Source organism: Aquarana catesbeiana, linkage group LG04 (genome assembly GCF_042186555.1).
Source record: "Aquarana catesbeiana isolate 2022-GZ linkage group LG04, ASM4218655v1, whole genome shotgun sequence".
Lineage (NCBI taxonomy): Eukaryota > Metazoa > Chordata > Amphibia > Anura > Ranidae > Aquarana > Aquarana catesbeiana.
In genome coordinates this window covers 671,654,870-671,667,732 of record NC_133327.1, presented here as the reverse complement: position 1 = coordinate 671,667,732, position 12,863 = coordinate 671,654,870, and the positions used below count along the sequence as shown (strand labels likewise).

Genomic DNA, 12,863 nt, shown 5'->3' with positions numbered 1-12,863 from the left:
GAAGGACTCTCAGACCATGAGAAACAAAATTCTCTGGTCTGATGAAACAAAGATACAACTCTTTGGCCTGAATGGCAAGTGTCGTGTCTGAAGGAAACCAGGCAATACCAGCCAATACTAGCTAATACCATCCCTACAGTGAAGCATGGTGGTGGCAGCATCATGCTGTGGAGATGTTTTTTAGCGGCAGGAACTGGGAGACTTGTCAGGATCGAGGGTAAGATGAATGCAGCAATGTACAGAGACACCCTTGATGAAAACCTGCTCCAGAGCGCTCTGGACCTCAGACTGGGGCGAAGGTTCATCTTCCAACAGGACAACAACCCTAAGCGCACAGCCAAGATAACAAAGGAGTGGCTACGGGACAATTCTGTGAATGTCCTTGAGTGGCCCAGATGTGAACCCGATTGAACATCTCTGGAGAGATCTGAAAATGGCTGTGCACCGACACTCCCCATCCAACCTGATGGAGCTTGAGAGGTCCTGCAAAGAAGAATGGGAGAAACTGGCCAAAAATAGGTGTGCCAAGCTTGTAGCATCATACTCAAAAAGACTTGAGGCTGTAATTGGTGCCAAAGGGGCTTCAACAAAGTATTGATCAAAGGCTGTGAATACTTCTGTACATGGGATTTTTTTTTTTTCGTTTTTTGTTTTTAATAAATTTGCAAAGATTTAAAACAAACTTCTTTCACATTGTCATTATGGGGCATTTTTTGTAGAATTTTGAACAAAAAAATAAATTTTAATCAATTTTGGAACAAGGCTGTGAACATAACAAAATTTGGAAAAAGTGAGGCGCTGTGAATACTTTCTGGATGCGCTGTATATCTGAAAATTGACCAGTCCTGATGTACTGACAGCCTATCTCATTTCATGAGGCCCTAAAGTGCCAGGCCACTGCAAATACCGCTAAATGACCCCTTTTTGGAAGGTATACAGTCCAAGGTATTTAGTAAGAGGCATGGTGAGAATTTGGAGTTGCAATTTTTGTGTCATAATTTTCTGGAAAATTAAGAAATAGAAATTCTTTTTTCACTCCACTCCTCTAGAAGTTTTTCACCCTAATGCATTAAGGTGAAAAACCTTGAGGGTTTACAAACCCTTTGAGCAGTGTATGCCCCTTTTTAATATGGTTGCACTTTCTTTAATATTTACACTTTTTTTTTTTTAAGACCAGATAGTACATCTCTTGTTACTCTTTGGGCCCCTCTCTCCCTTTGTCCATTCACAGAATGCTTTGTATTCTGTAAATGGTTCACAAAACACAAAATGCTCCGTGAATGGGTGAGGGGCAGGCCAATAACAGTGCGGCATATGTGTGGGAGTGTCCCAGCAGACTGACAATATAGCAAGACCTATACCACCATACTATCACCTGCTTTCAATTAAAGTGTAAAAATGAAAAGTGCAGCCGTGGCATACACCTCTTGAGATTTCACTTATATTTACTTCGGTTTTCAGGCAGCCCTTTGGGCCCCTTTCACACTTGTGCGACTTGTCCTGCGACTTGGTACTGCAAAGTCGCATGACAAGTCGTACCCCACGATTTTCAACGAGTACCGTTCATATCTGTGCGACTTCAACGTAGTCCCTGTACTACTTTGGTCCAACTTTGATGCAAGTTGGGGTCCATAGACCTCAAGTTTACACTGGCATTCCCTGAAATCATGGCAAAATCGCATGACTTTGAAGTCGCGGTTGTGTGAAAGGGGCCTTAGTTTGAAATGGACTGCCACAGCACAGCCACCAAACCATATTGGCAAATCTTTTTTTATTTAATTTTTTTGTATACAAATATAAAAAAATAAGCACTCTGAATATTTAGAAGAGTTGATCTTCTGTGCAGGATTATTTAAATAGTCTTCTATGAATTTAATAGGGTTCACGTTAACTGCTTGCCGCCCGCCCTATAGCAGTTTTACTGTTACAGGTTGGCAGCTGTGCGCCGGATCACATATATATTCGTCATCCAGCACTTCTGGGTGGGGAGAGCTCCTACACCCCGCCGGTGGCTCTCATCCACTGTCATTACACACAGTGAAAGCTGATCGGCGGGTGTCGGGTACTTGATGTCCACCGGCACCTGACAATCGTCAGGCAGACACAGAACTGTAATCTGCCTATGTAGGCAAGGCAGATTGCTGTTCTGACAGGGTAGGGGAAGGGATGGAGTTTGTGTCCCTGCAAAGCAGGGAATATTCCATGTCTTCCCATAGTAAAAGCACCTCACACAGTACACTAAAACACTGGTTAGACTGGCCATTTAACCCATTTGATCGCCCCTTATGTTATCCCCTTCCCAGCCAGTGTCATTAGTACAGTGACAGTGCATAGTTTTAGCACAGATCACTGTATTAGTGTCACTGGTCCCCAAAAAAGTGTCACTTAGTGTCAGAATGTCCGCCGCAATATCGAAGTCCCGCTATAAGTTGCCGATCGTCGCCATTGCTAGTCAAAATTAAATAAATATATCCAAAAGTTTGTAGACACTATAACTTTTGTGCAAACCAATCAATATACATTTATTGGGATTTTTTTTACAAAAAAATATTTAGCAGAATACATATTGGTCTAATTTTTTTTTTTTTTTATTGGATGTGTTTCATAGCAGAAAGTAAAAAATATTGTTTTTTCAAAATTGTCAGCATTTTTTTTTTTTTTGTTTTATAGCGCAAAAATAAAAAGCGCAAAGGTGATCCAATACCACCAAAAGAAAGCTCTATGTGTGGGGAAAAAAAAGGATATCGGTTTTATTTGGGTACAGTGTCGCACGACGCGCAGCACAGTGCCGTACCGCAAAAAAAATGGCTTGTTCGTGGGGGGGGGGGGGGGGGGCGTGTAAACCTTCCCGAGGGCAAGTGCTTAAACTGTAAAAATTTAAAAGCGCAACCATACTTAAAGTGGTATACACTTTCAGTATGGTGTTTTTAGGGTTGAACTGGATGGACTTTTTTCAACCTGACTAACTATGTACACCTCCTTAAGCTTTCACTTATATTTACTTCTTTTTATCTCAGGTTTGAAATGACCTGCCCCAGTACAGCAACCAAACGAGAAACATTAGCAACCCTTTTTTTTTTTTTTTTTTGTATGAAGATTTAGAAGAGTCTTTCAGATGTCTGTGTAGAGTATTTTATGTCCTGTGCAGGATTATTGAAATCGTCATCTATGGATAATATAGGGTTCACTTTAAACAACCCTCTCCAAAGAAAAGAAAAAAAAAAAAGAGGTGATCGTTCCCTGGCTGTTGCAGCCTTCTTGCTGCAAATTCACTGATGGGCTTCTCTTCATGTGTAGAGCGTTATCTGTGAAGTTGCATTAAAATCTACAAATCCCACTTCCCATTTTTTGACTTTCCTGCCATCTGTTCTATCTATCTATCTATCTATCTATCTATCTATCTATCTATCTATCTATCTATCTATCTATCTATCTATCTATCTATCTATCTATCTATCTATCTATCTATCTATCTATCTATCTATCTATCCTATATATGGTGCAAATTTCTTTCCTGCAATCCCAGGTTGCAAGAAATTAATTTGCATGCTTCCCCCATCAACAACAGGCAGTGCTGATGGGAATTTACAATTGTTTTCTGGGTGGAGGTGAAGATGAGGAGAGAAAGGGTCATCCCTGAGAAGACAGCGATTATCGCTAGCAACTATAGCACCCTCTTTTGATAACTGCAAGCAAATCCTGCAGGCTTGTTGTACCCAAGTTGATGGATTAAATTTATACATTCAGCCTGCCCATTAACGATTCGAATCTTGGCCGGTTCCTGCTGAACCAGCTGAGATTAGAACCGTGTATGTCCGGCCTTAGCAATAAAATAGGCATATGTTATAGAAGCCCTCTATTGGTCACAGCACTTTTCTAGCTTGCCTAACAATCTCTGTATGAGCCTTCAGAAAAATGACATCTCCTCCATGCAAACTCGGTGGGGTTTGCGATCACAGCCCAGCGATGTAGCTTGCATTCATCGTCTATCGCTAAATATTTGTCTTTGTATGGCCAGCTTTGCATGTCAAGCTATGTTCTTATTTATTCCTAGTGCCTGAAAGGAAAAGTCTGCTGTCCAATCAGATCTTTTATTTTAGCATTGTCTTGGAGGGGGAGGGAAAGATTGCTGCCATCTCATTGGTGTCTGTGGACAGCAGAATCTTTTGGACACTTGTGATAAATGAAGGTAGTGAGTCATGTGTACTCAAATTACTTAAATTTGTTTGATTTTCTTGTTGCAGAATTTACGACTGGAACCCCGAACAGCCAAACGTATTCAAAGTTGAACAAATGGAGCGTCTTAAGAAGGGTTTGCCCGCGGGAATGCTTAGGAGCTGCTTGTGCCCAGTTGACCAATACGTGTGCAATTCAACCAACTGCTCCAGCAACCATCTCTGCATGGACACCAACGGCGTCGCCAACCACGAGCTAGTTTAAGTTCCATCTACACCTTCTCTAGCATCTCAGGGGCCACAATCATCCTTTTGTTGTCCTAAATGGGCAAAAGCGAAGCAATCCATTGTCCCCATTACACTTGTTGCACCCTGATGACTTTTGCTGTATTAGTGTGTCTTTTTTTTTTTTTATTATTGGCCAGACGTAGTTATTATTACAGTACTCTGCGATCAAAGTTCTCATCAGCCAACCAATGCACTGGTAGAGAGGATTTGTATAGAAATAATCAATGAGATTGCTACTCCTTCCCATAGTACCTCAGAAACGAATGATTCACTCTTTCTATAACTTCAAGTGCAATATACACGCTGTGGACAGCGGCCTTCTGTGTGCACAGCAATCGCCGTACTGTATTGTACTGTACACATAACCATGTCTGGCCTCTGACCGATTACCTCATTTGCAGACTTTTGCACGGCTAACTGCTTTGGTACAAAATTAATGTGCCACCCTGTCAAGATAAAGTGTTTCTGGATGCTGGTGCCTACAAGCTGTTTTAACCTGTGTAGAGACCTTATAGATCAGGGGTCTCCAAACTTTCTAAGCAAAGGGCCAGTTTACCGTCCTTTAGACTTTGGGGGGGGGGGCGGAGTAGAACCATTTAGGAGTAGAAAATGTCCCGGCATCCAGTGGGTGTAAACAATACCATATCTTTGGTATTCGTAGCAGGACTAGTGCCCTGTCATTGGTGTCAATGGTAAGAATTGTGCCCTCATCATTGGTGTCAATGGAAAGAACTGTGCCCTATTGATGGTGTCAGTTGGAGGAATAGTGCCCCATCGTTGGTGTCAGCAGCAGGAATGATGCCCCATTACTGGTGTCAGTGGATAGAATGGTGCCCCAGGGGCCGGATAATGGCAAGGAAAGGGCCACAGTTTGGAGACCCCTGTTATAGATGTTTATGTGTGTTTCCTCTCAAAAAGGAATAGTCTACATTCAATCTTCAAGAAGAAACATCGGGGTTGATTTACTAAAGGCAAATCCACTTTGCACTGCAAGTGCATTTAGAAGTGCAGTCGCTTTAGATCTGAGGGGAAGATCTGCTGATTTAATCATCCAATCATGTACAAGTAAAAATACTGGGTTTTTTTTTTTCCCTTGCATGTCCCCCTCAGATCTACAGCGACTGCACTTCCGAGTGCACTTGTAGTGCAAATTCGATTCGCCTTTAGAAAATAAACCCCCATTGTCAAACTGAATAACTTTTGTGGACGGCGTCTACAAGTTCTCAGAAGTTGAGCCCCATCTATGGTGTAAGGGATCAATGATCTCACAGTTCTTCTCATTTTATTCGTATCCATCGCCAAAAACTCAGTTGCTTGGAGAATCTGTTTTGATGATAACATGGAGTTTCGAACAGGGGACCTCCTAGCCAGGAAGCCATGTTGACTTGTTGACTGTTACTGTTCTTTTCCTGCAGTAACTACTCCTAGCCACCACTGGAGGGCGCTAAAGGGCATATGAGAGATTATTATTATTATTATTTTTATTATACAGGATTTATATAGCGCCAACAGTTTATGCAGCGCATTACAGTATAAAAGGGAGACAGTACAGTTACAATACAATAAAATACAAGAGGGTTAAGAGGGCCCTGCTCATAAGAGCTTACAATCTAAGAGGGAATAATTTAATACGTGAATTGTGTTATATCACAACACCCAATATTGCAAAACAATGCATAAATAAATGCTAAAAATAAACAGATACAATAAATAATCTTAAAGGGATTGTAAATCATTCTATGCATTAAGATGGAAAAAAAAAAAACTTCTGTCTGCAGCTCCCCTCTAATACTTACCTGAGCTCTTCTTTATCCAGCGATATTGCACAAATGTCTAAGCTGCCCCAGGACTCCCCTCCTCATTGGCTGAGACAGCAGTGCAACACGATTGGCTCCTGCTGCTGTCAATCAAAATTCAGCCAATCGGGAGAGAGAGGGGGCGGGGGCGGGTTTCGGCTCCGTGTCTGAATGGACACAGGGAGCTGTGACTTGGCTCGGGTGCCCCCATAGCAAGCTGCTTGCTGTGTGGGCACTCAACAGAAGGAAGGGGCTAGGAGACCCGAAGAGGGACCTGTGAAAGAGGAGGATCGGGGCTGCTCTGTCCAAAACCAACTGCATAAAGCGGGTAAGTATAACATGTTTGTTATTTTAAAAAAAAGACTTTACAATCACTTTAAAATATACATTGTGTTTAACACCAAAAAACACTACAGTGAGTCCATATAACCACTTGTTAAGATTTACCCCCTTCATGACCTGGACATTTTTTGTGATGTGGCACTGTGTGTTACTTTAAGGGTCGGTTCACACTGAGGCAGCACAACTTGCAGCGCGACTGCCTCAGGCGACCCAGGACACGACTCAGTGGCGACTTGCAAAACGACTTCTGTATAGAAGTCAATGCAAGTCGCCCCAAAGTAGTACAGGAACCTTTTTCTAAGTCGGAGCGACGGTTCCATTGCACAGAACGGGACGCTACTTGTCAGGCGACTAGGTCGCCTGACAAGTCGTCCCAGTGTGAACCGAGACTAAGGCTCCGTGCACACTGGGCTTAAAAAGACGTTTGTTGTCTTGACAGTAAAAAATGCTCATAAAGGGCATTTTTTGTACAAAGTTTAGGAGAGTAAAAAACCCGTAAAGATCACATATATACGTGATCTGGCACAGAGGTGCGCCCTTTAGCAGTAAAACTGTTATAGGATGGACCTTAAGTCGTTAATCAATAAAACCAATTGTGTAGCAAACTTCAAACCACACATCTCGGCAATTCATTTAATATGTGAATTGTGTTAAATTACAACACCCAACATTGAAAAACAAGGCATAAATATATATATATATAATATATATATATATATATATATATATATATATATATACACATACACATACACACACACACACACACACACACACACACACACACACACACACACACACACACACACACACAGTGTATATGTGTGTGTGCATTGTGTTTACCACCACCAAACATTACAGTGAGTCCATATAATATGTGCTCAGTGTTCACCCCAAACCGCAGTGACTCCTCCACTATAATAGGCAGTATCCAAGAGGGGTGAACCCAGCCGTAGGTCTACAATGCTTGAATACTCCACTCAGTGCAATCTGTGGGATTTGCCTTTCTTCAGATCGGATCCAGATGTCCAATAAGTATGTTGGTGGCCCCTTAGGATATTAAACTCATCACTCTGCCTCAAGCATGTCACTCCCAGGCAAAAAAAAAAAGGAAAGCAATCGCCAGTGGTGCAGTAAATTTAAAATAGAGTTGACCTTTTATTAAAGCTTTTATGCGCTCATTAAATAAACTGCATAAAACAGGCTGTACAATAATGTCTGCAGAGAAACGCGTTTACCTACTTTTGGTTTCAGCTCTTACCAGAAATTACGTCACCCAGCTCCGCCCAATGCGTTGCGTCATTTATCACGTGACTTCTTTAAAGGGATAGGGATCACTTTTGGTTAATATTTTTAATTTGAGAGATGAATTGCTCATCACAGTACAAAGGCTATTTTCCCTCTTTAGCAGTAGCCGGGAACGGCTAATGCAGGAACAGAAAAATATAAACAGACTTGTTGCAGGTCCCTTGTCTGAAACTCCTGGTTATCAACAAATCGGGTACTTTTTCCGGGTACAGGGATAAGGAAAGGAGAGGATAAGTACTAAAATTACACTTGTCCTTTTTGAAGTGAACCTGTCGTTGGGAGTCTTGTCTATGTTTGGGCACCATAACATGTATTCAACCTTTTTAGCCTGATAAACCCACCTTTGTATAAGTGAGACTCTGTGGCCAAAGAGGGCAATTCTGTTTGGTCTGGAGGTGGAAGTTGTCTGGCCTTAGCTCTGAAGTTGGGCAAGTAATAGTCTTAATAATAAAAGGAAGATCATTTCAGAGTGGCTCTTCTACCTAACAAAGAAAATAGCAGGCAACTTGCAGCCATTGCACTGGATGTTTGTAGGTTTTTCCCAGTAGGGGCTTATACAGGTACCCTGGAAGACTGGGCCTTGTATAATAGTCAAGGAACAATGTGAAGTACTGTTATCCACACTGACCAATCAGAAATCCCCTTTCTTTAGTCTGACTATACTAATCTGGTGCTGACAGGTGACTGCTTGTTCCTTAAATAAATGCGTCCGTGTTGCCTGCAGCCCGTGTTCCTGTGCTAGCACTCCTTTTGCATATCATTTAAAAAAAGAATGTCTTCTGGAATTATTCTTCTGTATTATATTTAAATGCTTTCTGTTTATGTATATACCGTTTTCTTTCTTGTGTCATACACCTACACGCCAAACACTGCAACAATCTCCTGCACTCAAGGGTGATGTATTGAATCACAAAATCTTGTTAGTTCTCATGGATGCACAGTCTTTGCTGCCCTCTATGGGTCGGGGCAAAAACTTAACTGGGACACTGTAAAACAAAGAAAAGAGGGCGCACCAGCCTTGCGCATTACCCAAGTGGTATCTTTAATAGTAAATAAATAAGAAATATACTCACAAACAAATCACTGATAAAAGCATATCTGGGTCCATAATAACCACAAAGCAACCAGGACACCGAGACCGTTCCCAGCAAGCCAGAGAACTTTGGGGCTATTGGTTTGCGTTGTCTTCCAGGTTTCACAAAATGCTTATAAATAATTGTTGCTTCGCATATCCCCAACCCTGAAAATTAATATTTTACCCTTAACTCCACCTTCAAAACTCATGTACACTGCTGCTGGTAAACGGACGTTCAGAGACAGTTGGATGCTTTTTTCAGCTGCCCCTGAACTCATCCAATGTTATCTTATGGTGTACATGTACACAGGTTCCTTTAATGTCGGTTTTAGGCAGTTGCGTTTAGAGGCTTTTCTTTGAAGGCAAAAAAATGAGTTTAGACGCCGAAGTTTCAGACGCCAAACGCGTCCCGCGTTTCGTTTACAGGCGTTTTTCATTTTTGGCTATTTTGAAAAAAAAATTTCAAATGCTTCTAAATGCAAACGCGGCAAAACGGACGTTTTAAACGTGGGTTTTTATCTGTCAAGCTAAAGTGGTTGTATAGTGTTTTTTTTTAACTTTTACCTACAGGTAAGCCTATAATAAGGCTTACCTGTAGGTAAAAAAAATATCTCCTAAACCTTTACGGTTTAGGAGATATTCCCCTTGCTCTGCGCCGCTGACTGCAGCGGCGCATGCGCACAGGGGATTCTCGGCTGAAGGCCCGGCAACTGCCGGACCTTGCCGGGTAAGAAATCTCCCGCGCACATACGCGGGAGTGATGACATCGCGGCTCCAGCCACTCACAGCGCTGGAACCGCGATACCTGGAAGACACGCCAAGGCAACATGACAGCTCCCTCGGCGTGGACCAGGTAAGATACCGACGCCTCGTTCTAAGGTAAGTATTTCATAATGAGCTAGTATGTGGTGCATACTAGCTCATTATGCCTTTTGCTTTACAGGGGTAAAAAAAAAAAAAAATTCAGCGGGTATACAACCACTTTAAATCGTTCAGGAGAGGTTGTAAAAACGTCCCGTGTACATTAAGCCTTAAAGTGGTTGTAAACGTCAAACATGAAATATGAACAAAGCATATGCCTTAATAGTGTGTACTTGTCTCAATCCAGAGCACTAAGCCCTCGTTCACACTGAACACGGCTTTGAGATCACGCGCGTTCATCTGAACGCGCACGATTTTGAAACTGCATTTCAGTCTGACTTCAGGGGCGACTTTAAAGACATCTGCGCTGGTTCCTGCACAGATGTCTATTGAACTCGCCCCCAAAGTTGCCAAAAGTGGTGCAGGAACTACTTTTGGAAATCGGTGCGGCGCTGCCCTGATTGGGACGCTTCTATTGCCGGCAATAGGCTCTGATTTGACATGCGATTTGACCTGTGAAATCATGCCAATGTGAACAGGGGCTCGGTGTCATTTCTTTCTGCTGCGTCATTACTCCGCTATCAACATGAATCACTTTGAACAGGTTTTCCTGACACCAAGAGAAAAAAAAAGTTGACGGGAGGGATCTCCAGCTGATTGGCAGCCTCAGCTCTTTCTGTGTGCTGTGTAAAGGGAGGGGTGTGTCACTTCTCTCCAATCGGCAATCGGAGCTCCCTGTTTTCTGACAGCTCAGGTAAGCTTTATAAATTCTGCACTTTGAACAGATGTAGAGAAAGTCCCAACCCTCCCCATTTTTTTTAATCAATTGACAGGGATGGAGGCGTATGCTCAGTTCGACCATATGCCTCATTCAAAGTCCCAAACCAACCCCTTTCTATGTAGAGAGGAAAAGACTGCAGATAAACAGGTACAACGTATGTAGGAGGATTTGTTTCATCTTTGTATCACCTGAGGCCAGTCACTTCACTGAGTATATGTAAGCGTTTATAAGTCCGCATCTTAATAAAAAAAAAATATATAAATTCACATGTATTATCAGAAAAACTGCAAATGTCTATTTGTTCTGCAAAACAGCCTGGAAAGCATTAAAAGTGCAATTAGTGGATCATGGGGGCAATGCCAAGCAACGGCAGACTCCACCTACCCTGTTTCCCCGAAAATAAGACCTAGCGTGATTGCCGGTGATGGCTGCAATATAAGCCCTACCCCCCAAATAAGCCCTACCCTTTTTCCCCAAAAATAAGCCCTACCCTGAAAATAAGACCTACAAGGACTCTAACTAGGGCTTATTTGGGGGGTAGGGCTTATATTGCGGCCATCACCGACAATCACGCTAGGTCTTATTTTCGGGGAAACGGTACCAGCTCCCTTTCTGTACTGAGGTATGGACTTTCAGTTATAGAGAGCTGGAGGAAGTGTCAATGGACTACGAGTGTGGTAATCTGTGCTCTTTGTGGGACTTGTAGTTCATTCAAAGTTCATATTTGCCAGCACGCCACGGATCACCAATGTCCGGAAAGGCTATTTTTATTGAGAAAAGTGCAACATTTCGGAGCTACGCAGGACCCCATCGCCAGGGCCTGACAAAGGGTTTCTGCGTGGCTCCGAAACCGTGGACTTTTTCTCCTCGTGATGTGATCATTCTTCAATAAAAATATCTTTTTCGGACAACATTGGTGATCAGTGGTGTGCTGGCAAACATGAACGTTGACCTTTAATTTTTTCCAGGTTCCAGCTGGATGATGCTGCAGCACCCAATACTTTTGAGCCTGATCCGGGAACGTGTGCGATGGGAATAGCATTTTCTTGTAGTTCCTTCATTCACAGATCTCTGTGAATGAATGGTGTAACTGTGCACTACATGTAAATACAGGTGCAAAAGGTGGAGTTAGCCTTTAACCACACAATCTAACACTTAGTAATACTTAAAGCTGAACTGTAGGCAGATCTAAAAATACAGAAATACATGCAGCCCTGTGATCATTTATACATCATTTAAGTGTAGATATAGGCAAAACATTCTTTTCATTTTGGATGGATTGGGGAAGAATTAGAACCCCTGTCAGGTTTTATTGCAATCCAAGAAACCATTAGAGATAATTCCTGTTACTGTCCGGGTCCAACCTTTTCACCAGATGGGCAATCACAAACACAGGAAGTGGAGTTGCCATTTATATTTTTCTAATCTTTTTGATTCATTTTTAATAGTTTACAAATAAATATCCAAAAAAAACAAATTTGTATAAACATTGAAAACTCGTACTCGCAACACAAAGAGAGGAAGAAAAAACAAACAAACAGCAAACAAACGTATAAAAAGGTGTATTACAAGCGTTTTACAGCTTCATGCGTTTTTGTTTAGCGACCCAGGGATCTCAAACTAGCGGCCTTCCAGCTGTTGCAAAACTACACGTCCCATCATTCCTCTGCCTGTCGGAGTCATGCGCATAACTGTCAGCCTTGCAATGCCTCATGGGACTTGTAGTTTCGCAACAGCTGGAGGGCCGTATGTTTGAGACCCCTGGTAGCCAATAGAAAACACTAGGTTGAGGAGATGGGGAGGAAATTTTTTTTTTTTTTTTTTAAAAGTGGATGACTGATGGAAAGGGGGAACTGTGATGTGAAGGGTCTAAGTCATCATACAAACGTGAAATTCAGACCTCTGCTGGAAGAAACTTTGACTGACCAGACCCCTGTTCTACTACATTCTATTTAATCTGTAAGTGATACACCTGAAGGTTTGGTGGGAAATGTACGTCTTTTTACCAATGACACACTTGCTGTGCATAGGGTTGATATTCCTGGAGATGTTTATACCATGGAACATGATTTGGCATTGCTGGAAGACTGGGTAATTCAGTGGAAACGGCAGTTCAGCATTTAAATGCAAAATGCTGTATTTAGGGAAAAAGAATCCTCTAACAGAGTATAATATTGGAAGTACAGTGTTGGCCAGAACTACAGAGGAAAAAATATTTAGGGGTTCCTTTTTCAGAT

The 12,863-nt window shown here is 42.1% G+C and overlaps 1 protein-coding gene across 1 annotated transcript in view; it reads left to right on the top strand.

Annotated features, from left to right (window-relative positions):
* Nucleotides 1-8,735, top strand: part of GPCPD1 (glycerophosphocholine phosphodiesterase 1) — a gene marked incomplete in the record, with an annotated part of 99,682 nt that extends 90,947 nt beyond the window's left edge. Inside the window, 1 exon segment of the mRNA XM_073628612.1 lies at nucleotides 4,245-8,735. Within this exon segment, the coding sequence (XP_073484713.1) occupies nucleotides 4,245-4,440 (196 nt within the window).
* Nucleotides 8,736-12,863: the final 4,128 nt, after the last annotated feature.